The sequence below is a fragment of the Cygnus atratus genome, chromosome 17, assembly GCF_013377495.2.
Source record: "Cygnus atratus isolate AKBS03 ecotype Queensland, Australia chromosome 17, CAtr_DNAZoo_HiC_assembly, whole genome shotgun sequence".
Classification (NCBI taxonomy): Eukaryota; Metazoa; Chordata; class Aves; order Anseriformes; family Anatidae; genus Cygnus; species Cygnus atratus.
Genome location: NC_066378.1, coordinates 11634836 through 11659835, shown reverse-complemented (window position 1 = coordinate 11659835; position 25000 = coordinate 11634836). Strand labels below are relative to the sequence as shown.

At 60.9% G+C, this 25000-nt stretch overlaps 1 protein-coding gene and 1 long non-coding RNA gene across 29 annotated transcripts in view; one reads left to right on the top strand and one right to left on the bottom strand.

Moving 5' to 3' along the window:
- Window positions 1-25000, bottom strand: part of NCOR2 (nuclear receptor corepressor 2) — a 235881-nt gene that overhangs the window by 50037 nt on the left and 160844 nt on the right. For 24 of the 28 annotated variants that reach the window (XM_035565016.2, XM_050714116.1, XM_035565025.2 and 21 more), the window contains 4 exons: window positions 14981-15105; window positions 13905-14077; window positions 9811-9873; window positions 463-605 (listed from right to left, as the gene is read on the bottom strand). In XM_035565016.2, the coding sequence (XP_035420909.1) occupies window positions 463-605; window positions 9811-9873; window positions 13905-14077; window positions 14981-15105 (504 nt within the window). Of the gene's footprint in view, window positions 1-462; window positions 606-9810; window positions 9874-13904; window positions 14078-14980; window positions 15106-19520; window positions 19836-25000 lie in introns of those variants that run through there. The other 4 variants (XM_035565023.2, XM_035565035.2, XM_035565043.2 and 1 more) reach the window with 3 other exon arrangements.
- LOC118257268 (uncharacterized) lies at window positions 2243-3878 on the top strand. The gene is made up of 2 exons (XR_004781510.2): window positions 2243-2429; window positions 3482-3878. It is a non-coding gene; the product is annotated as an uncharacterized LOC118257268 (long non-coding RNA).

The following is a 25000-nucleotide window of genomic DNA, read 5'->3' as shown; positions in this document are numbered from 1 at the left end:
GTTCGGACGGGGAAACCGAGGCACGGAGAGATGCGTGTATTTGCTCGCAGCCACAAAGACAACCAACATCCACGTCAGGATCAGCCTTCTCTGCACAATACCTGTCCCACCACCACAGTTTTGGGCTAAACCCCTCTTTCCCTTGCATTATCCTAAAACCCTGTATTTCTTTGGGGTAAACCGCCCTCGGTCTACTCCTCCCCTTCAGTCTGGGTGCCCCTGAGCATCACCACGCTCCGGGAGCCGAGGCACGCTCCCACACGGCACCTCCCCTCCTACAGCTCCCCGGGGGGCCGAGCGGGCAGATGACCCTGTCCCACATCACTCGCACCCCCAATCTCCTGTGCTTTCACCCCAGAATGTTCTCCGAACCGAGGCGGTTCCCCTGTCGCTGCGGGACCGGGCCGGCACTCGCTGGGAAGTGCCCGAGGCACCTGGCGCGGGCAGCGAGGGGATTCTCACCATTTTCAGTTTGTGCTGCTGTAGGATCTCGTCCAGGTTCTGCCTCTTCTTGTAGTTGAAGTAGAAGTTTTTGCACTGCGACACGGTCTTGGAGCCCACCATCCTGGCAATGGCCGACCAGTTCCTCCCATGCTCAAGGAGACCTGCGGTGGAAGGAGGGAAGGGAGAAGCGTTTAAGGCCAGATAAAGTCGCACAAGGGCAGCATTATCCGCACAGGATGGGAAACACCCACTGCGCAAGCCAAACTCCACAGGAACAATATGGTCACTAGCACCCGTCTGCAAGGCTTCCTAGGCCAGGGGATGACCTACAACAGCCTGTTTTTCTTTCCAAGGGGAAAAAAAAGGCACTGGGCTGTCTAGCTCAGGAACAAAACATCCCGCAGCCACATCACCACTGCGGGTGGCCAGGAGGGGCTGCCTGCCCTTCGGGACGGGAGCAGGAGGCGCTGCCGTGCCCAGGAGAACCCCAGGAGGCCCTACCAAGAAGCAGCGGTGCTCTACACCCTCCTGTGCCCCTCCGGTGGCTTACACCGGGGCGACAAGGCGGCTCGGCGGGTTGGGAGTCCCAGTACAGGTGGGGAGGAAGAGCCCGGGCAGGGAAGTGTCAGGAAGTGCAGGTGAGGTCCCCGCTGGGACCTCAAATCCACAGGTTCATGCCCCGGTCCCGGGGCCGTCGCGGGTGGGACAGACGCCTGCCACAGCCACCCCAGAGGGACGGGTGCTCAGGCTGCACGTCTCAGACCTGGCAAGACAGCAGGTTGAGAGGAACGCCGCGGCACGGGAGGCTGGAGAACACAACCCATCGCCAAGCCCAGCGAGGTGTCTGCTGGACACGGGAGACATGCGGTCACGTCGGAGGTGGGAGCTGCAGCCGCAGCCCCGGGCCATGTGCACCGGTACCTGCTCTGCCTGCCCCAGGCTCCTGGAGGTGACCTGGGCTGGGGCCACCCAGGCTTTGGGGACAATTAAAACCTCGCAGCTTGCCATCCTTCCCATGACCTGATTTCCCCATCTGGGGCCATCCCTGGCCTGGCAGCTTGCGAGCTCTTGCACAGGACAGCACGTCGGGGGCCAAGCAGCCTCCGAATGGGGCGTCCCTGACCCCAACCCCCCGTGATGTGGCAGCACGTGGCACAGCTCCCCAGGTCCTCCCCAGCACCTTGCGTAAAGGATGGGGGGACACTGAGCCCAGGGGCACGGCACTGCCACCAACGGGGACTTCAAGAGCTGAAAACCTGCAGGGAACAACCTGCCCAAGGCACCTTCCTCTTCTGTAAGGGGTTTTTCTGCCCAGAGGTCACAACAACACACGGGACCTGGGAACGGGGACTGCCTGGGTGTCTCCGACCTCTGTCCCCACACCACTCACTCCCTGGCTGTCCCCAGCTCTGACACCGTGGGGCTCGGGACCCCAGTGTCCCACCTTAGGGCTCCCATTAGTGGCCCTGCTTGTGCCTGGGAGTCACACAGCCGTGCCCCAGCCGTGCCCAGCCTTCAGCCCAGCAGGGGACGGGGTGATCTCAGCACCAGGGCCCGAGGGATGCACCTCTTGAGCAGGAAACGTGCAAGGGGAAGGCATGCCTAGGGGGGACGCAGGTGAGCCTGCACTGAGTAGGTGGCACCACGTACCTCAGGACAGGTAAAAAAGAACAAAACAAACAAAAAAACCCAGCCCCTCCCAGAGGAAAGCAGCTGTACTCAGCACGGCAAGAGTTAACGTCCCGGCCGTGCCTGTATCCTGCCCTGTCCCAGCACCAGGGCTTATCAAATTGCACGCAACACGCAGGCATCACACAGAGCGCTGAGCACCACAAAAGGCCGGGGCCAGCCAAGAAACAAGTTTGAGCTTTAACTCTGCAGCTCCCAGCGCCGCTCCTGCGAAACCCACGACCTCTGCCGCGTGCAGGAGGGCTGGGGCTTCTTAAAAAGAAAAAAAAGGGACGTCCGGCCACCAACCACGAGAGGTAACGCGCCGGGGGGGCGGCAGTCCTCCCCCCGCGTGTCACAACCCAGCGCCGTGGCCAAAGCAAACAAGGCACCCGGCCCCCTTGGCTCATCGCGGCGCTGTGCACCGAGCACAGCACCCAGGGCTGGAGCCATTTGCTGCACCCCGGGCAAAGGCTCCCGACGTTGGCACTGCCCCCGGTCCTGGCGGTGCCCCGCGAGCAGCCACGGGACCCAGCCCGGTAAACGGGGGGGGGGGGGCCCTGTGCTGCCCACGGTCCCCAACATGATGTGACCTTCACCGGCTGTGCGGTGCCAGCTCCCGCTGCCCTCTCCCCTGCCATGCTGGCTGTGCCACCCTGCCCACCGCCGCGGGGACGCTGGGGACGCTGCCACGGCCCCGCCGGGAGCTCGCAGCTGGCCGGGCAGGTGGCCGCATCCGTGCCCGGCTCACGAGGACAAGGCAGCCCGTGGGACCCAGCAGGGTGCCCAGCCGCCCTCCTCCTTACACTCAGAGCAGAGCAGAAGAGCAGCACCTGCTGCCCCGCAGGCAGGGATCGCCCGACACGCGCCCCGGGACGTGCCGTGGTACCCCTGCCGCGTGCCCCCGGCTCGGCAGCCCCCAGCCCCGCGCTCCCCGGCACTCCAGCCCGTCTCGGCGCGGCCGTTCATTTCCCAGCGCAACTGAAACTATGACTAACTGAGTTATCAGATCGTACCGAGGGCTGCGCTGCTTGCCGTGCCGTGGGGGCTCGGCATGGCCTGGGGGCTCGGCACGGCGTGGCCCTGCAACCGCGGGGTCTGCCCCTGGACACGCAGCTACAGCTCCACGCCAGGCACCAGCCCCAGTGTTAATTAACCCCGTCCTCGGCCCCCCCCCGCCGTACTTACATGCCGCGGGTCTGGCTGCGCCGGGCGGGGAGCGTGCCCGGAGCATGCAGCGGGCGGGCTGGTACGGACGCGGGCGTTGGGGCGCGCTTCAAAGCCCCCCCGGGCACGCCAGCTCGCGGCGAAGCGCTGCGAGTGCTCCGCTCACGCCCGCCCCGCTCATTTTGCTTTCGCTCCCTCGCAGCAGCCGGAGAAAGAGAAGAAAGCAAAGCCGGTTCCTTAAATCCTGGGGGCGAGAGGATTTCAGAGCCATGAGCGGCGGAGAGCGGCGAGCGGGCGCCGAGGCTGGAAACCAGGTCACAGGCGGGAGAGTCCTGACCCCGGCGCCAGAAGTTGGAGGGGACACATGCTCTGCCCCCAGCTCTCCTCCAGCGGGGCGCGGGCGCTCGGTCCTCCCGCTCCTCCTGCTCGCGGCGGAGCTTTTCCAGCCGGCTGCAGCCGCGGTTGTTAAGGTGGATGGAAGCGCCTCCGGTATTTTCTCCCCTACCTCCTCGCTCAGCAGCCTGGGGCTACGGGGAGGGGAGGCTGTGCAGTTTCAGGAGATGCCCGATGTTGCCAAGAAAGAATAATAAATAAATAAACCCACAGAAAAAAAGCAGCAGAAAGGCGCAGGGGAGGGAGCAGCCGACGGCGCGCTGCAGCTCCGCTCCTGCCAGCCCAGGGACGGGGAGCCGGTGCCGTCGGTATGTGGCGGAGCAGCGAGCGAGCTCTAATCTGTTCCTCTGGCTGACCCAGGGCTCATTGCATCTGAATGTGACCTCTAGACAGAGCATTAATAACGAACGTGGCACTGACCCAAGCTGACAAGGGGTGCGGCCGCTTGGCACCGGCTCCCTCCCTCCCTCTCTCACTTTCTGTCTCCCTCGCTCTCATCTGAATGTCAGCGGCAGGGGGAGGGATCCAGGAAAACAAAGCTTGGCTAATAGTTTCCTCCGCTCTGAAGTGAATCAAAGGCGCTTTTCTTTGGGGAGGTGCACGCCGGCGAGCCCAGCGGGGACAACGTGCCCCCAGCGTGGCTTGGCCCCGCAGCCCGCACCGCTGGAGAGGTTTGGGAGAGGACGCGGGACGGCGCAGCCGAGCCGAGCCAACGCAGGGGCTGCGTGGGCAGCGGTGCCACCACGGCCTCTGCCTTGGCACGAGCAAACGGCGGCTGGAGAGTCACAGAGCAGGAAGGAAGAGGAGCCCGGAGAGCTGGGAGCACCTCAACGTGTGCTCGGAGGGGTAGATGAGGGGGCACCGAGGCGGGTGGGAGCCGGCCGCTCGCGGCCCCTTGGCTCTCCGCAGCTGCGGGTTTTTATGTGATCCTTTCCAAGGCTCCCCGGCACGGCCGCCCTGCTCCACCCAGCTCTGGGAGAGGGTGGAGGGAGCCCGTAAAAGGGTCCCTTAATGGGAGCTCGTGCGGATTAACAGGACGGGGTTACAAGGGAAAAAAAATAAGTGATCTCATTCCCCTACGCCTGACGGTACCTCGAGCAATCCTCCAGCACCCCTCGCACCCACTCCCCCGCTCGGGAGCGGGGATGGGGACACTCCTGGCACAGCCAAAACTGTAACCCAGCCCTGGAGAAAGACCAGCACCACGCAAACCATGGCATCCTGAAAGCGTGGTCGGCGTCGCTGGCAACCAGCGCTCTGCTGCCAGCCAAACCAGCGCGCCGCAGCGATGCTTTCCCCCGCTGATCTCAGAGAGGTTCGCAGCGTGCGGGCGCGCGTGGGAGAACCGAGACACAAAGAAGGTGAGTAACCGCTCCGGGGCCGCGCAGGCGGTGGGAGGCAGAGCCGGGCGAGCACCGGGCTCCTGACGCCGCGCCAAGCCAAGCAGCGGGGACGACGTGCACGCGGCCGGCCCACGTCCCCGCGGGAGGGGACATCGGGCAGGCAGGGCGACGCTCGCCCGTCCTCGGGAACGCAGCAACCAGCATCGGCCTCCTGCCACGCTGCACACCTCCGGCAGCCCCGTGCTTGAACCTCCCCGACTCATATTCCTACCGTCAGGCACCTCGCCTCTCCTCTCGCCGTGCCGCGTCCCCTTCCTTCCAGCCCGCTGGCAGGGACGGGAGCTCGCCCTGCTCCCCGCGGTTCCCCCGTCCTGCCGGGGACGCGGGAGGCTCCGTCCCACGGCCGAGCGCACGCGGAGCCGCCGCTCCCCTCGGGCCCAAGTGCTCTTTCTTCACCTGGCTCGGATATTATTCCTGCTCCCTCATTGTTGAAAAAATAATGCTCAAAATTAAAATGTAGGCTGTAAATTATAGTAATTACCCAGCAGTTCCCCCTGACAGGCCTTTTGTGTTTCATTCGCTGACACTCACTAAGCAAATCCTCGCAGTTTTCTCCTACATGCTTGAGAAATGTTCAGCCAACTGTGGCAGAAAGCGCAGCGCCGGGGGGGCACCACGGCAGCGACGTTACGGGCGTTATCCCGGGGGGCCACGTTCAATACATGCTGCCAAACACCTTGGCCAAAGGCAGTGTGGCCAATTCACGCCTTGGATGCGGTTTTCCCCTCGTGGCACCCAATCCACCCCACCCGAATCGCCCCGATAATTTCCGCCTGCTGCCTCCCCGTAGCATCACACGCGCTTCGGGGCACGCACACGGTTCCTCGGCAGCACTCCTGGGGCTTCCCTGGCTCTGAGCACCCAGGGCACCCAGCCTGGATGGAAGGACCCCACGGCTCGTCCCACCCCACTGCCTGGTCCCAGCACGAGGGACAACACGCAGCGATGGGCACAGGCTGCAAACCAGCTTCTCCAGCCTACACTTATTAACATCATCTTTTTTTTTTTTTAAATTTTAAAGTATTATTTAAAATTTCATATTGGAGAGGGAAAAGCTCCAGTGCTGAGTGCAAGGAAGATGAAGAATGTACGGGGCAGGGCTCAGTCCCAGCTTCCCATGAAGACAGCATCGCCTGCTCCGCACCGGGCTGCAGCCAACTCCTTTTAAGAGCAAAGGCTGCCCTGCCAGGAAGAAGCGATGGAGGAAGAATGCACAGACCTACACAGACCTACCTCCCCCCGTTCAGCCAGCTGTTCGTTCAAATAACAGTGCAAAACCAAATTAGGGTTGGAAGAGCGCATGCTTGCGTGTGTTTACACACCCGTTCAGGCTCCAAAATAATCCTGTGCAGCGCGATAGCGTGCTGAAACACAGCTGTGCTCGAAAGGCGATGGGGGACGGCTGGTTGCTGCCACGGGCACGCGTGTTGCTGGGCTTGGCAGTGTGTTAATTTTAAGAAATCAACATTTAAAAAAAAATCCTGCTTTTTTTTTAATTATTGGTTTCATTTTTTATTTTATAGTTTCATGGACAAAATGGAACTGGGGAAAAAAAAATGGCTCAGGTTGGTCCAAAATTCATCTCGCTTTCTAAGTTGTTTTTTGGCAGAAGTGAAAATCAGCCCTCAAAAGAAAACCTGTATCCAAGGAAATATTTTGCATCCACCCAAAATGAACTACTTAGGAGTTTTCATGGGTTATTTAGCTCTTTGACATTGGCTTTTTACGCTCTAAAATAAACATCAAAACGCTCACACGAGCAGCACGCACACGGCTGGCCCGCCGGCCCCGCTGTCCTCTGGGTGCCAGGACTGCTCATCAGTGCCTCCGACACGACTTAGGAAGGGTCTCGGCCCCTACCCAAAGCCCGTTTCGCTGCTGTTACACATTTACTATGATAGAAATCAAACACATGCCATCTCCTCCGCCAGCCCTGCTCGCCCAGGAGCTGTGTGCCCAGGAGGGCCCCTCTGTCCGCGCTGCTCGCACCCGCCCCCGTGACGCCTCCATCCCAGTGCTTCCATCCCAACACCTCCATCCCAGAGCCTCCATCCCAGCGTCTCCATCCCAGCCCTCCCCGGCCAGGCCACACGGAGGAAAGGCGTGAGGAACACGATTTTGGCTCTGCCCCTACAGCGAGGAGCGCAGAGCCTCGGCACGGCGTGGGAGGAACTCAGGTGAGCAAGACACTGCCATTTTTACGTGGCCTCTTTTCGGAGTACAAAACCACTTGTTAGACTCCAGGGGGTGGGGGGTGGGGGGGTGGGGGGAAGCCCAGAGCCGGAGCGAGAACAGATACGAGACTAAAGATTAACGAAGGTCGCGCTGAAACCTCCTGGTTCATCGGGTTCAGCTCTGCCGCTACCGCGGGCTGCTCTGCGAGGCGGCCCCGCTCAGGCACGTACCGCTGCTTGTGCTCAGCACAAAGGGGGCAACAAACCCTCCTGGCTGCTGGGGCGTGCCGGGCTCCCTTCCCAGCCCACCGGCTCCTGCCAGCGGGTCCCCCCCAGAAGCCGAAGCTGCCTAAACATTGCCCTGTAAGGAGCAGCGCCCGGCCGGCCCCGCAGAGATCCGGGGGACGAAAACCTCCTGCTTCCAACTTGGAATCGCGGCCCCTGTGCGACGAGGCAGCATCAGAAAAACACGCTAGCTACCCCGTAATTACACCAATCTCAGCACATTTTGACAGACTAGTGAATCAAAGTTTATTGCGTAATAAAAGTGTCATTAAGCAAGAACTTTCCTCTCGCTAGGTTTTCGTTCCCCTAGTTAACTTTAATAACACGGTACTCCCCTTTATTGTCTCTCCCCACAGACCCAGTCCTGCCTTCTCCTACTTGGAAGCCCTCCGTGCAGCTCTGCCCTTCCAGAGCTCTCCAACTCACTTCCAGAGCCCTGTGCGGCCGCTCGGCTCTGGCGTCTCGCTGTCCCAGGGCTGGTTCCCCTACGATGCGCCTGCCCGACCTTTCCCTACAGCAGAGGAGGGGGGTTTCATGCCACGCACAAAAAAGCTGATGGTGAGGCTGATCTACCCACTTGCCAGTGCCAAGAGCAGAGGTCACCATCCTCCTCTTCCCAGGCACACCAAGGCGCTAAGCCGCGGCGGCTCTGCAGCCTCCTGCAGCCCCTGAGGTTACCTCCGGAGTTTGGTCGCGCTGCGAGTCGGAAACCCCCAGCCTGCCAGTCCCTGGAAATGCCAAACAGAGCCACTTCGAAGCAGCAGCGCGGCTACTTCCTGGCAAAGGGGAATTTGGCTTCTCTGCAGAAGTCTGGCGTTGAAACCTCGGTTTCCCGCGTTGTAGCAGGCAGGGGAACGTCAGCCCAGCAACCAGGCTTTGCAACAGCAAATCCCCCTGCCCCAGCCTGGCCCCCGGGCTGGAATAACGGGGTCAGGCTCCGCTTACGCAGGAGCAGGAACCGCTACGTGCTCCCACACTTCATCTTCCACGCAGGCTTTGGCGGCTGGTTTTAGGACTCCTTAAGCGCACGTCCAGCATCCAGCACAAAACAGCGAGAGGCGCTTTTTTCCAACCAGATGCGATCTCCAAAACAAAGCAGCGCTCAGAAAAGATCCCTCCAGCAGCACTCCCCTGCTCGGCACCTGCTCACCCCGCTGCCTGGCTCCGGGCCAGGCTGCTTGATTAAAGTCTATCCATTAAGTTTTGCATCCGTAGAGAGCTACGCTCAGCAACGCGCGAGATTGGCACCGGGCTGCAAAGAGGGTTGGAACAGCTCAAAGGCGAGCGAGCCAAACGTTTTGGGATATTCACAGGCAAAGTAATCCGAGTCCACAGCTCCCACCGGCACCTGGGAAGCCGGAGCTCCAGAACGTGTAATCGCCATCCTTGCAGCAGGTGCATTTTCCAAACCGAGCTGAAGCCACTAACGTGCCTGCCTGCGCCTGCCATCCCCGAACGGCGCTCATTTCCATTTTAATTTCGCATTTACAATCCTCACCGGGCCAGGAGAATCAGCAGCCACGCAAGCAGGATGCACGGGCTGGGGATGTGAACCCGGCAGCGGATCGACAGGACGTGACTTTGGAAAAAATTAAAGCAGCGAGAGGGCTGGCACGGGAGCTGCGCGGAGGGAGGGGGAAGTGGCAAGCGGGGCTGTGCCACACTCAGCACTTTTTCAAAACGGTCTCAGCAGAGGCTCTGAATCAGCTCAGGATGTCGAGAGCCCCGCTCCTGCCCGCAGCTCTCGCGAGCTCCCCACTGCACGCCAGGGAGGGCTGGGAAGCCGCAGCTGCCCCCGCACGGCGGAGCGCCGGGGTTTGCCACCCACAAATTGCTGAACATCAGAGTTACCAACACAGGCGGATGCCCTCAGCACATCTGAAACCGATCGCGCAGATAGGACGAGGCTTCAGAGGGCGAAGCCTCATGCTACGCACAGCAGAAGCTGCAGGAAGCAGCAGATGAAACGTCTTCCCCATTTCCTACAGCCGGCTCTGCTCTCGCGGGACGCACGTGGGCTGTGGCCGCAACGCCGCCGGCACAGATGTCCTGGGGGTCAGCACAGCTCCCGGGGCCACCGAAGCTGGGCAAGCACCGCGCACCAACACCTGACACCCCTCTCGTTTCCCCCCAAGCCGCCCACTGAGGCTACTGCGAGAAACCAGCAGTGAGACAGGCGGGATCTGCCCCACCGCCCTGCGGTCAGGCACCCTCCATCGCCAGCTGCTGGGTTGGCTCCAGCAGCACCAACACAAGAAAGAAAACAAGTGGCTTACCTTTTTTAGCCGTCTCCATTTCCTCTTCAGTCCAGCGAGAGCTTTCGTTCATCTCCAGTGAAGCTGGGGAGGAAGAAGGAAAGGAGAGCAGTCAGTGGGGACCCAGGGCTGAGTGACCCCGGCGAGCTCCGAGGGGCGCAGCGGGGGGAAGCAGTGGGTGATTGCTGGAGGTGACTTAGTGAGGCTAAACCTATGTCCACTTCTTAAGAGAAGGTTCGGCACTGAGGAAACTTCCAGGGTGAGATGTGGCAGATATGCAAGGAATCTGTCCCATGCTAGTCCCCTCGGCAGCAAAACTCACAACCCTGGGTGCTGGTGCCACTGGGGAGCCTGGCGTGCTGACTCCGAGAGGTGTCAGATGGCAGAGCAGAGACCCCGCAGCCAAGCTCTGTGCTGTTGTGGCACGGATGGGGAACCTGATGGCACTATGGACCTGACAGATTGCATGGCCAGCCTGAGTCTAACTGATAACCGAATCATGTCCTCTAGGTGAACTCTGCTCATTATAACCTCATTATAATGCCAAAACACACTTCCATCCCGAACACTACCCGCCTCCGAGGTGTGACCACCCCTCACTGAGCACGTGCTCTGAATTTCTCTGGGCCTGTGACTTCAAACCAAAAGCAAGAAGAAGTTATACCAATCACAGCGAAGACACGTACGACTAGAGTCACTCAAGCTCCACCTAAAGGTAAGAAAATAGCATAAAAATGGCTCAAGAGAGGAAAATGTCAGGGAAGACACCGTCGCAGACAAGTTGGAAGGACATCGCTGACTTGTGGGGTCAGCCGAGGGGCTGAACCTCTCCTCCCCCCACAGGGATGCCTCTTGGGTGAGATTCGACCTCTTGGTTATACCGAGAAACCTAACGCTCCCTACTGAGTTGTTTCATGAGTTACCAACTACCACGTGTAGTCGGTTGTTGATTGTATTCCTGGTACCTGCACGTGCTTTGCAGCCAGTGCGTTTATCACCAGCAATCCAAAGAACCTGGACTCCTCTTGCTTCAATAAACTCCACCAGTCGTTTGCTAGGCTGAAAGTGCACTGTGCTATTTGTGCACCTGGCTGGTGCTAATTCAATACACCGAATGCGACCTACAGTGCCAACTTGGGCATCGCTCGGAACCCAACCCGAGCCGTCCCCAGCCCCTCCGATATCTCAGGACAGGCTGGAACACAAGGGGTCCCGCCAGACTTCCCTACCCTTTAGCCCAACAGAAGCCCAAATGCCACTCCATGGACACCCGGTCCTGCACGCTGGTCACCGGAGGCACAGCAACGACAACCCCCACGGCAGCACCCTCCCGGGCTGCTTCTGGGTGATGCAAAGCCTCCCCTTTGGTTTCTTAGGGACTGGAAGCAAGGCCAGATGGCTTGAGGGAGGCAGCATATTTCCTGCTGAATCGGTGCCACGCTCTCTGGCCCGCCAACAACAGGTACCTAAGACGGAGCCGACATCGGCTGCGTGCTTTGGAGGTGGCAGACACGGGGTGGGACCGTCACCCTCAGCAGAGATGGAAAAACGGCGTCACCTCGGTCACTTTGGCCTGCCACCCGCATTGGCCTAGGGAGCCAGCCCTGCTAACAGCGGGCTCCCTCGGAGAGCTGGCACCATCACCACGCTCTCCAACACCTCAGAGCCACGTCCAGAAGTGACAGGGGCTCGGCTGATTTGGGGCCAGGAGCAGCTCGGGGTCGAGGGGGTGCGCTGCTCCCACCAGAGAGGAAGAGGAGGGCGCCAGCACCTGTGCCCCCGTCCCCATGCCCCGCTCGGTGCAGGGACACCGAGGTCCTGTGCGAAGCGCTCGCCGCGCGCCAATCCTGCTGGCGGCCTGGCACCAGCGAGCAAACCCTACAATAACAAACCGGGGTGTGAGTCAGAGGCAAAAAACAACTCGGTAAGGAAACAGATTTCCGGTTCAGGCTGCCAGCGGGTTATTGCTCCAAACAACAGGCACAGCGTTATTTCAACAGCGATGAGAGATGTTTTGACAGTGTCCTTTCAGAATGGAGAGCAGGCTGATAGGTTAGGCTAGAGGATACGGGCGACGGGAGAGGGAGGCATTTTCTAAGGGGCTTTACAAAAGCTGGGACCCTGCAGAAGGACAAGCTGGGCTGCGATGCCTGCGGCACATCGGAGCCAGACCAAGGAATCTCCTTCCCAGCTGGCTGAGCACAGCCGCAGGTGTCCCCTTGCCGCTTCCCCCTGCCCTGGGTAGATTTGGGGCTGTGGCTCTCCTTTACTTCAAACCGAGTGTCCCAAACACACTTCACAAGGCCCCTAACTCAGCTTTGAGACGACTGTTATTGTATGGTGAAGAAACGTCAAAGAAATGGCCCGTTTGGTTTGATTAATGATATTTACTGAGGTTGTGCAGTTATGTAACAGATGCCTACTGGGAGCTCCAGCACGCTGCAGTTAAACCACAATATGGTTTTGTGTTGTTTTTCAATGTTCAATTGGTATTTAAAATGCAATAACTTTCTTAGCCAACCTAAATTAAAGCAGTAGTGGAGAGACATAAAGTGTAACCAATTGCTCAGATATGCCACTGGAATCAATCCGCTTCCTTTTCCCAATTTAACATGGTCTGAAGTCTTTTCTGTCTGCCTGCCGTGAAGTTTATCAAGGGCTCTGAGATGCTGGGATAAAAAAATCCCATCCAAGTCCCTGGCATTATCTGCTCCTTCTTTGCAGCATTGCTTAACAAGTTGGAGACAGAGATCAGGGCTCCGTTGTGCCGGGAACTATTTATATCGCCTGGATGAAAACAGCGCTCGCAATCAAGGCTTCAGCCAGTTGTCAGCAGAGGAACGGGGAGGCGAAACACCTCCGAGTGATTTATAGCACATGGAACAGAACAAGCAAGAAACTGCAAAGAAAGGAAACCGAGAGGAGTCACCCTGCTTTTATTTTTGCTTCGCCTTAGGTAGCGCAGCAATAATTTTGTACTTGATAGAGTACAAAACATCGGAAAATCAGCCAAATTCCTTGATGTATTTGCTTCTCCAAGTCAATACATGAGCAGTTTCCAAGGGTAACCACTACCGGAGCTGCAAATGCCAGAGGCAGATGCACACGAGGTGTGTCTGGGGATGATGTTGTGAATTCCTGTCTGCCCCCAGACAGCTTTCCCCGACTGCTGCTCTCCGCCAAGTGCTGGCCGTGGTCCCTGTGAGCCGTGGTCCCTGTGAGCCAGCGGCTGTGCCATGTTATGGGCAGCATGCTCTGCCTCATCCTGCTCGTTCCCCTTACTGCTGTGCTCAGCACCCTGCAGCCCTGCACACAGCCCGGCCATGCCCCGTGGGCAGGAACGTGCCGAACTCTGCGCCTAGCCCACAGATGGGGCAGATGAGCAGGCGCGCTGGGGATGAGCACGGGCAGTGTGTGCCAAACAAATGCCACCTGGGGTGCGTGGCACGAAGGCAGCCAGTGGGGAGGCTTCTGAGCAATGAACCCTTCGCCACCTCACCACATCCTTCACAGCAGCCGGGGTAGCGGCACGGATGAGGAAGGAAGAGCCCGATTCCCAAGGCCATGGGGTTACGGACCCCGCAGGCTGCAGCAGCGCCGGGCCCAGGTAAATTGGACAACTGAGAGGGGCAGGAAGACTGCGGGGAGCCAGGGAGCCCCAGCACCCAGCAGGGCGGGACAGCATTGGTGCTGAGCAGCCCCAGCAGCTGAGGGCACTGAAAGCCCGAGCCTCTGGCAGAGGGAAGCACACCTCCAGTGCAGGAGGCGCACGAGCCCTGCACGAGCCCAGCTAATGCACTGCTAAAAACAATGCCTTCCCTTTTTCTCTTTTGCAATACTTTCCCTCCCTCCAGGGTCCTAAAACACATTAACACTGGGCTAAGACAGTTGTCGCAAATGCCTCCGGGTCACCTGGGCGAGCAGGTTAACAAAATGGGCAAGAGAACCCTTCCTGCTGCCCCTGGAAAGGGGGTGCACGAGGAAAACCCTCCTTTGGGAGCTGGGGACGGGGAGCAGAGCAGGGCAAAACCCCTTCCCAGTGCAGAGCAGGGCAGGCACCCTGAGAACCGTGCCGCGGCGCCTCCTCCCCGCTCCCGGTGCCGGCGGCTACGCACCCAGCTCGGCGCTCTGCTGCGGGGCGGCCGCCTCCTCATTGTTGGCCTCGTTGGCCATGGAGCGGGTGATGCGCCCCTTGCGCCTGCCCTGGCTGTTGGCGGTCTTGCGGCCCTTGGAGGTGACGGTTTCCTTCTCGTCGTTGTCTTCCCCGGACGTGTCGTCGTTCTTGTCCCTGCAAAAAAAAACACGGAGCGAGGAAATCACCATTGGGTCGGGAGGATTTGGAGGTCAAGTATTTCCCTGCACAAGTTTGGGATTTTTGCAGTGGTCCTTTGGAGGGGAAAGTCTGCTTTATTTTATTGGTTTTTTTTGCATGCATAGACCCCTTTCCTGGCTAATTTGGCGGCGGGGTTATTTGCGGTGGGGTTTGCACTCTGCAGATGGCTGTAGCTCCACCACCAAGTGCACGCAGAGACCTGACAGAGACAGGTTTAATACCAGGCCATTCAAATTCATCACTGCCTCCTCCTCATTTATCTTCCTGAAAAGGACCTGCTGGTAAATGTCTTAGCAGCCTAGATATAATGAAGCCAGATGTTCTTTTAAAGCAAGTATTAATCCCATTACAGATAGCTAGCAGCCCGCGTGCCAACCTTTCCCCGCCGCAGCTCTGATGCTCCCCTGTTAGTTATGATTGTGTCAGGCAGGGAGGCAGGCGCGGTTATAAAACCGGCCGAATCCCTTGATCTGGAAGCTCTCATGTTGACATCAATAACACTAAAGGTGAAGCGCCACGCTCGGCTGGGCTCCGAGAGCTCCTCCGACTCTGGGAGGTTCTCGCAACAGCAAAACAAGCCCGAGGATCAGTGCAGCTTTGCGGGTTGATCGGGTTTAAAAATAAAAGCACATCAGAGAGCTGTTTTCCAAGCTTGGGAGCAGCATGGGGGAGGGACAAAGAGGAAAGCAGGCTCTCCCCTTCCCTCCCTGTGGGAGGAGATGGGCACACGCAGCCCAGCACCGCATCGGGCAGCCCAGCACCGGGCCGTGTCCCACCCCGCGTCCCAGCAGCACCCCGGGGAGATGCACAGCCCTCACTGCAGGCGGAGGGGAGCCAGGAGGGGGGGGCTTCGCTTACTTTGTCAGTTCTTCTTTGTCATTTTCTGTTTCCTGTTTGTCTTCCTCTTTCTCTCCCTCCTTCTCCTTTTCTTTCTCTTTTTCATCTTTCTCTTCTTGGCTGCTCCGGGGCATTTGCTGCTGCTGCTGCAAAACAAGGGACGTAAAACAAAACAAACCTCAGCGGCGGGGCAGATAAACCTCAGCACCTGGGCCAACCTAAACAAACACGGCCAAACAATGCTGGGGGGCCAGTGGCCAAGAGGAAAAAGCGCTGCACCGCCACGGGGTGCCCGTCTGCAGGACAGGGTGCAGCCAGGGGGCCGAGAGCATTACGGGGAGATCAAGGCGGGGGGGTTGGGACCTACTGCGGCAGCCGTGCTCCGGGTCCTGCGGGACAGCCCCGCTGCACTCACTGCTAGCTGTATCGGTCACGACCTGCACCGGAGACGCCCCAAGGCTCAGCGACACAGATGCTGCAACCTTTTTCCCAGTGTCTGGTCCATGGGGACATTTTATGGTCTCCGGGTCCCCGAGGAGGGACGATGCCCCTGCTCCCTGCTGCCCTGCATCGCCCGGCCCCCTCGGCAGGGGCTGTGTGCACCAGCACCCGGACGCCGCCACCGGCACTCTGGTACCGACCACGCCGTGTTACGGGGGGAGGGAGGGACGTGCCTATTAGAGTATTTCTGGATTTTGTTTCAACAGCTGCAGGAAGGAGGATGCTGGGGAGGCCTGGTTCCCCTGACCTCCCTTCCCTCTGGCGACCAGCAAACGAGAGGAATTTCATAGAGGAGTAAAAATCAGAGACGGAAATGATTTATTAAAACCCTCCTGCTCCTGGCTAATGCAGGGCTGCTTGCTCCAGTAAATCCACCCGGCTCACCCAGCCCCTTCCCAAGCAGCAGCGCTCCCACCAGCCCCGAGTAAGGGCTCGGCGATGAAACGGAGGGGGGAAACTGGCTTAAAGGGGATTTATCAGCACAAGCCTGATCCCGGGTAGCCTAGCTGTCATGCAGACATTTGGAAAGTGCCGTGCTGATGAGGTGTGCTCCGTCCTGGGAGCCTGTCCCCGCTCCACGATGCTCGAGCTCGTGGCTGCCTCCAGCTGCGGCTTCCCCCGCAGCAGCCGCGCGCTCAGCGTGAGCTAAACCCTCAGCCCCAAAGGGCTGCTGCTAAAATTAGAAGCACGGAGCCGTCAAAAAGGGCTTCAGAGCACTTCAACGAGAAAGATTCTTAATTCTTCCAGGCCTCAGCTCACTGCAAGTCCTCGAAGCACGCGCGTGACAGTGCCATCAGCTGAAACCCCAGGGGCTTTCAGCTCCTCCCGGCCCCTGCGGCACCTCCCCGCCAGCAGTGCCCGAGCTGCACCCACCTGCGCCCCGGGGGCGACTCCGTGGGGTGCAAGGCACGGGAGGGCCGGGATGAGCACTCGGGTGCTGAGGATCTTCCAGCGCCCATAAATCTCTGACGCTTTGGGACCGGGCTGGCTGCTGAGGCGCGCAGAGCCCAGGGATGCTCCTGGGGCCACCGAACTCCCCGGGCAGGGATTTCCCCAAGGCAGGAGGCGGTCCCAGCGCAGGGAGCACGGCTTAGAGGATTGAACCCAGCAACTGCCCGAGACCAGCGCCGTACCTGGCGTGCCAGGCGCTGCCCCCAAAACCTGCAGAGAAGCACGGGGGCAGTCGGCAGAAGCCTCGCTGCGACTCGGAGGCTGGCAAGCCCACGCGGGCTGCAGCGGAGCAAGGGGCACCCGTCACATGCGCGCTCCCAGCGCTGCCCTGAACTCTCTGACTCCTGTGAGTCACGCCGCGAGTCGGCGGTGAACCCGCGCGGGTTCAGCCCAGAAAAAAGGGCCACGAGTGGACGGCGGGGACCTGCCCCTGTGGCCCAGGGCTGCGCTGTGTGGGGAGAGCACGGGGCTTTGGGCAGGCTCTGCCCCGGCCCCCGGCCGTCACCACCCACGCTCCTTCCCTTCACCGAGTGCTTTGGCAAGCGAGGGGTACCCAGATCAGTTCTGCAGTGTTTCTGCCGCTCCTTCGCGAGTATTTTCTTCTGGGGGAGGAGGGAACCATGCATCCCTGAGACACCAGCTCCATGGGGTGAAGACAAACAGCCCTCGGTACCGAGCTGCCCCTGCACACACACTCCCCAACCCGTGGGACAGTTTGCCTGTCCTAAGCCCCACAACACCTAGCCCGAACAAAGTCCCCAGGGACACCCTCCCCCAGGGACACACACCAAGACAGCAAGGAAGCTTAGGGCACTGCCGAAGAGGTGTCCCCACCCAGAAGCAGGGACACGAGCATCATGCTCAGAGGGGCAGGTGCCCATCCACAACCCTGCGCCCTACAGGCACCGACCGCCAGCAGCCGGCCCTATTCCTCCGGCCTTAAACCAGCCCCTGCCCCAGCAGCAGGCTCGCAGGGGCTCCCTTATCGTTTCATCTCGTCTCCGCACTCGCTGGAAGCAGCGGGCTGTAACCCCGAGCAGCGATCGCAGCTCTTCCCCATAGTAACAGGCTGGGATCGCGGCGATGCTAATGAGCTCCCCGCGCCAACCTGCAGGCACAGGGCTGCGAGAGGCAGGGAGAGGCACGAGAAGCCGTGGAGGCTCACGCCCCAACGCACACACCTCCCAGGATGGCACCGGCCGAGCTCCAGCCCGCCAGGGAGCTGCCGAGCCCTCCAGCCCGGCTGCAGGGGATGGATGTGCGCCATGCGGCTGCCAGTCCCACCGTGTTTCCCCATTTCCTGGCTTACTCCCACGGAGGTTTCAAGCCGAAGGTGGTGGGACACCAAACCAGCGCTCCTACCACCGCAGAGGAGCATTTTAATCCACGGATGCCCTCTAGTGATTGCCCTGGGCCAGCCGGGGCACGGTGCCCGATGCCAGGAGTGACATCTCAGCGGGCAGAAATGCTGCGTGGGCGCAATGCCCTGCGTGGCAGCGTGACGGCTCCCATCGGCCTGCGCTCTCCTGCGTGGCCGAAAGGCACAGAGCAGGCAGCGCTGTCACCCCCAGGCCACGCTGGGGAAAACTGCCCCCAGCTCCACCGGGAGCTGCATTTGCTCCTTCAGTCCCGAAGAGGCTCGCGGGGCCGATGGCAGCCCGAGCGGCTGCCCAGGCCCACCCACGCTACGTGCTCGACCTCCAACCTCCCACCGCACGGCGTCGGAGCCCGGCACAGCCCAGCACAGCGCTGGGAGCCGCCGGGCACGGGGAAGCCACAGCCGGGAGCCGGCCCCCAGCCGGCCGGTCCCCCACCCTGCCCGGCACCGGGCTGCCCCCGCGGCGCACGGGGAGGCTATTCTTAGCTCTGGACACGGACCAGCTCTGGATGATTCAAGGGACGGGACGCCATCCCGAAGCGTGACGGGCCAGGAAATGCTTCCCCAATTACCAGATGATGTTTCCTTCTGATTCACACTGCCCCACTTAGAGGTGGACCGGCAGGTGGGCTGGCGCTTATTGGAGAAAAAGAGGGCCAGGACTGAAACTGCTCCACTCCGACAAGCTCCCTCCAGCGACAGCCCTGTCCCCCCAGGCTGAACCCCCCAGGTGCAGGAGGCAGAGCAGGTCCACGCTCCCCACCTCGCGCAGAAGGCTGAGGGATGTGCCCGAGGCCTGGGAAGAAGCCTGTGGCAGAGCAGGGCCGTCCCTCCCTTCCAGGTCAAGTGTTCTCCTGCTGCCGGACCGCCCTTCCTCCCCAGCATCGCTGCTGTTTGTTTTTGCTGCCAACACATCCTGTTTATTTAAAAAGGCCCCGGGACAAATCGCATGCGGGACGCGTGAGCGAGAGGCCGATCCTGCTCCGAGCCCCGGGGTGCGAGCCCGCGGAGCCGTGCTGCCTCCCTCCCGGAGCGATCGCCGTGCTCCGGCACGAGCTGCTCCCTAATTACAAACATCTGCTCACCTCTACCCCAATTCCCCAGCGGCCCCGGAGCAGCTGGAGAGGAGCAGAGCGGTGCCAGCCCCGCCGGGAGCAGCGTGTGCGCCTCCAGCCGCCCCCTGGCCGGGGCGGCGGGCAGGGTGGCACGCTCGCACCCACCCACCCAACTCCTCGGAGCGATGCGTGGCTGGCTCGCGGATATCTGCTCGCCCTAGCCAGCCACCCCCGTCGGACTGGCACGTCGTGCCCAAGCACGCTTTCCGGGGACACCGGCTTGCAGGTAGGTCCCGGCCACCGAAGCGTTGGCCCCACCGAGAAGCGACCAACTCGCCGCGCGTCCCGGCAGCGCTCGCCGCACCCCCCCCCCGGCCGCAGGCCCTGGGTCTGGCAAGGAAAAAGCCACGGCGAGGAAGAGGTGCAGCTCCTCCCACTCTGTTTACTTCCTCCGCTCAGGCACTGCCTGCTTCTGGCAGGACAGGAGGGCAGGAGGAGGTGGGAAGCAGCTCCCCACCTTCTCCCTCCCCAGCTCTGCCGGAGACGCCCTGGGACAGAGACGGGGGAAACCGGCCAGAAACGCCTTCCCGACCCGCAACGCGCCCCCCCGGCTCCCCGAGCGCCCCATCACTCACTCAGCACCCCCCCCAGCCCCTCGCTCCCCCCCGGTGCTCACCTCTCTGGCCCCGGGCTCGCGCGAGCGGCCGGTCCCCGACAGCCCCATCGCCGGCTCCCGGCCCCTGCTCACCGCCCAGCCATCCGGGCTCGCTGCGCCTTACGTTCTCCAGCTCTGAAGGCTTCCTGACGATTTGCATAGTTAAGCCGTAAACTAACCACAACATTCCTCTTATGATTTTGCAATCTGCTGGAATAACGTGGTCGCTCTAAGTCGAGTCGATGAATCATCATCTATAAACCACAGCTCTCGTCACCGGGGCTCTCAGTGCTGGCTGCAGCCAGCGTGATTAATCTGCGAGGATGCCAAGCCGAACCTACGGCGCAGGGCTATTTATTTTCCAAACTTCCAAGCCTCTGGAGAACCACTGCTCCTGCCTTCCCCGTCCCCTCCGCGGTGAGACACGCCGGGCTGTGGCAGGGGCCGGGGACAGTGCCAGAGCCAGGCGCAGACACCTCGCTGCCCTCAGAGCATCCCGGAGCTCGCTGCTGGCCCCGCGCACCTTGCGCCCGAGGCACCCGCGGCACCCGCTCTCCTCCAAAGCCACATGGACGCTCGGGGTGCTTCTCACCCCGTGCTTTGTAGCTCCAGCAGAGCAAACCAAGGCTCAGCTGCATCCCCAGCCCTCATGCTCCCAGGGAGGGGGACAGGGATGGCCATCCAGGGATGGATGAGCTCACTCCTGGCCAGCTCCTCCTGTCTGGCCACGCCGTGTGCTGGTGGATGTGCAGGTGGGGGACTGGCTGGGTGACAGCACCGTGAGTCCTTCACCAAGCCTTGAGAGCTGGCTGGAGGTGCTGCCTCCTCTCTCTCACCCCAGGTTTTGAGGCTGGATCTGCTGCCCATGGGATGCCATTTGGCAGGCGGATCACGTCACCTCCAGCACCGTGCCCCAAGTCACCACTTCCTGCCTGCTCCTCACAGCAGAAGGAAGCAAACTGCCACCCCTAATGCCAGCCACACACGGAGCCGTGTGCGTGCCAGGGTTGCCCCATGGGACATCTTGGTACCTTACCTCTCAAACTCATCCCAGGCACCACAGGGATGAGCTTTGAGACTTTTACTCAGACGTGACTTTCCTGCCATTGCCGCCAGCTCGCTCTGAGCCTTCTGCAGCAGCGTGGAGACGTGTGCCAACGCTCTCCCCACCCACACTGCAGCCAAACCTGCCTCGATGGGGAATTTGGGTAACGCTGTGCCCTGCTGGCCACGTGGGCCCGAGCCCCCTCCCCGCCTGCAGACCTGAGACCCCTTGGCCGTGCCTCCTACCGCACACGGGGTGCTGGTGCCTCCCTTCTCCCGTGGGTGACCTCAGACTCACGGCATTTACGGTGCTCTCCTGGTGCGCCCGGCTGCGCAGCAGGCTCAGGCCGAGGTCACCGCATGCCATCAGGGAGTCGCAAATTAAAACCAGCTCAAGACAAGCCGAAGGCAAAAGGCCCATGTTTTGCTGGCCCGGGAACGCTTGGGGTTTGCTTTAGCGCTCTCGCCCTCCCCGTGCATCCTTCCACTTGCTTTCAGGCTCTCCCTATACCCAGTACCCCTTGGAGTGCCCTGCCGAGGCACAGCCACCGCCCCAAGCACCCGCAGTGCCAGCCCCCTCGCCAGCCCCCACTGAGTGCTGCCCAGGCTCCTGAGCCCCCCCCGGAGCATCCTTCCACCTCTGCCAACCCCGCAGCAGGGGCTCAAGCCCGTCTGCCACCGAGGTTTGGTCCCACACAGCCGCTACAAACAGCACCTCCCGTCGCCCTCCCAGCAGGGAGCTCGCAGACAGGCTGGATAGAGAGCGCAGGCGGGAGGGCTTATAAATATATATATATATATGCATCACGTAAGTGACTCCCAAGGCCCAAAGCCTCTGATCTGACAGTCTGGAATGCCTCAGTCCTCGCTGCCACCCACAGCTGCGGAGCCTGGCTTCTCACGACCGCGCGCAGCACCCTCCGCTCATGGGAGAAACCACAAATCAAAACAAGCCGCTGCCAAAACACGGAGGGGAAGAAGGAGGTCTGCTGGCTACTCCGCTTTGATTGCTCACAGCCCGGGCTTGGGCTTGATGCTGTTGGCCGTGGAAGCAAGTCAGAGAACAGAGGGCCAAGCTGGGATTTGATAAGGAAAACGATAGCGAGCGCAGGGCTCGCTCGGTTTGGCTGGGAGCAGGAAGGCTCCCAGCAGGGAGCATGGGGCAGCCCTTGATCTGTGCTGCTTCTCCGCTGGATGCAACCACTGCTCAGCACCAGAGAGTGCTGGGCACGGCACGGATGAAGGACTGGGACCAGTAGGGCTGGGGCCATGCACCTGGGTGTGGGCTCATCGCTCTCCATGCTGGGAGCCTCTCGGGCACGTGCCTCCTGGCCTTCCTACCGCACGGGGATCCTGCTCGAGTGTGGCGGCGATTTTACAGGACCCTGCTCGAGAGATCCCTCCTTAAATCACCGAGGGCTTTTCCATAAGAGGAAATGTTTCTTTTCTGGGTCACTGTTGAGTTTTTTGAAAAGTGATTTGACTGCTTACGAAGGGAAAATGACCCGAGGGGAAGAGAGCACAACATTTGGAAGTGGTGAAGACGAGCCCCGCTCCGTCCCAGGCAGGGAACACGTGTTTTCTCTTCTCTGCGGTTTGCTTTGCCACACTCTGCCCTGCTGCCAGGCTCCAGCTCTCCGCCGGCTGCTTTCCGGCTCCGCAGGGACCCCCCCCCAGCGCAGTGCAAACAGTGGCAGGGGCTGGGCAAGAGGCTGCTGGGCCCCACGCGCACGCACCGGGGCAAAGGAAGCCCTCCGGGATTTTCAGCTGTGCCCGTTTCAGAAAGCACCGTAGCCACGACGTGACCTGCCTCCCTATTTCCCTTCGGCTCCAAGCTTCACACGGTTCCCAGTCAAAACTGGATCCCGACTGTAAATAAAACAACTTATCCCCAGATCCGTTCCCTATCCGAGACCCACGAGGAGGACGCTGCGTTCCCCAGGCAGCTCGGCAGCTCCCGGCCCCCTGCAGCACCCAGGACTACTCACGTGAGCGCAGGCGCCGTGGGGCACTCGCCCAGGGGCGGCATGGACCTGCTGCCGCAGGAACACCAGTCCGAGCGTGGGGTGAGCCGGTGTGGGGCTTCACGTGGCTCCTACGCAGCTATTTTATTCTCACCGAGATGCAATTAAGCTGCACGGAACAGCCAGGACATCGTGGCTGCGCGGTTCATCAGCGGCTGGTCCGCGGGCAGCCCGTGCCGGTGCCACAAGGGTGGAGTGGCCGCATCCCCGCGGTATCGCCACCGTCCCGGCACAGCCTGCGAGGCTGCCGCGGGGTCCGGGACCCAAGCAGGGATCCTCCCGCAGCACCACGTCCTTGGGTTCTTTTCCCAAATATGGCCACGTAGTTCTGGTGTAATCACCCCCAAAACTGCAGCTGGGATTCCAGGAATGCGAGTTTCCATTGTGTTGGCCTGACCGCGCTGTCTGGAGGGGTGGCAGGGCGGTGGGAAGGCTGCGGCTGGCTCTACCGGGGACACGACACCTTCCGGGGTGTGACCAGGGATGGGGTTTGGGAGCATCAGGAGCCCAGACGGGAAGGATCTTCACCACCGTCCTGCTGCCATGGCCTGCAGCATCGTGCAGGCACTGTCGGAGGGTTACAGGAACAGCACCAGCCTGAACACAGCCACATCTCACACCATGCCTACCCCCGCTGCACGCACACTGCTCAGAAGAAGCACACGATGGGCATCAGACCCCAGACAAAGCCCCGAGCCCTTGCCTGCACCTCCAACGCACCGAGCTGTAGGGAGAGCACGAGGGACAGGCTGTTCTCCCAGAACCAACCACTTTCCTTAACAAAAACCGGCTGTTCTGCAGGGCTCCACCACTTCCAAGTGTCCTCCGGCATGACCCTTGCCTTTGCTACAGGACTGATTTTTGGAGCACGAGGTTTTGGAGCACATCTGAGGTTTCTGGAGGTTAGGTGGTCTTGTTCAGGTTTATTTTGGCTACGAGGAGATGTGGATTTAAAGTGCGAGCACCTGCACCTGGCAGCACACACGAGCTCCCAAGGTGTTAAATGCTCTGCAAGACGCTTCTCTCCCCAAGACCACAGCTCAGCCAGGACCAGGACCATGGCATCCATCCAGGTTCAACGTCTTCTCATGGGTCCTTCCCCCCCAGCCAGGCCTGGGGAATTTTCCAGTCCTCCTTGGCCACCAGCAGTGCTGTCAGACTGCAAACCTGTCCGGAAACCGAGCCAAATTCAATCCCCTCCAAAAATCCCAAATCAACAAGGTCTGGGGGGTTGTTAACACAGATGTGGTTCCTAAAATGGTGGGAGAGCCTGAAGTCCACACGGCTGCCAAAATCCCGGTGCCCCGCTCAGGCTCAGAAGCAACTGGGGGGTCCCAGGGGTGCAGTGGCAGGGTGCCTGCAGGCTCTGCTCTGCACCTCCCGCAGCCGGCGCCTGAGAAACCAGCCCCTGAAGGAAAAGAAATTTGGGTTGTGCCCAAGCAGCCTGAATCAGAGCGTGCACGGTGCTGGACGGGGCAGAGAACGGGGCTGTGCAGCCTCACCGCAGCATCCCAGCAGCACGGTGTGAAACCGTACCCCAGCACCGAAATCCCAGCCCTACACACTGCTCTTTTACGGGGCACGTTGCAGCCACAAGCCCGCAGCCCTGCTGCTGCTCTGATCATCCCGGTGCTGCTTAAAGGCAGTGCTGGAGCCGGCACACACTTAAACGCCCGCAGGATAATTTATCGGTATTTGTGGCAGCAAAGTCTACTGGTCACATCCAGGCATGTCTCCGTGTGACGCGCTGCATCATTAAAGCAGCATTTTATGACAAATATCTCGGCTGGTCTGAAAGAGAACTTGTCAAACCCGTTGGCGGTAACACGGAACTGCTCCCCGGACTGATGAAAATCGAATGCTTCCCAGAAATAAATACCCATCAGCCAACTCGTTAGCCGGTGCGGTTAACGGAGCGAGGGTCCGAGCGCAATTTACAGCCTGTGAGGCAGTTCGCTGAGCTCCAGACCCGCTCCTGGCACGGGGAGAAGAGGAGGCAGCAGGACGAGCCCCGTCTGCAGCGCAGGGCCCCAGGGCCGGATCCTGCGGAGCCACGCTGAGGCCCCGAGCGCCCGCCTGGCAGGCTGAGCCTCTGCCAGCACGGCAAGCCGCGCCGCCACGCACCGTGTTTACCCCAAAGAACTGAACGGCTTGTTTATAAAAACCCGGGCTCGGGCTGTTTATCCTCACCAGCGTGTGAGGATGGGAACGGTTTGCGTTTGGGGGAGGGCGGGCCAGCCGTCGGTACAGATAATTCGATTTGGCTTTTGGCAGGGGGCACGGAAGAAGGTGTGGGGGGGGGGTGGGCTGGGAAAGCTGTCAGCCCCGGCAGGGGAGCGCGTCGCTGCCCGGCCGCTCACGCTGCGGAGCACAGGAGCTGCCGTGCCGCTGGTGGAGCCGGGGGGCTGCGTGGGGGTCCGGCCCCTCGGGTGG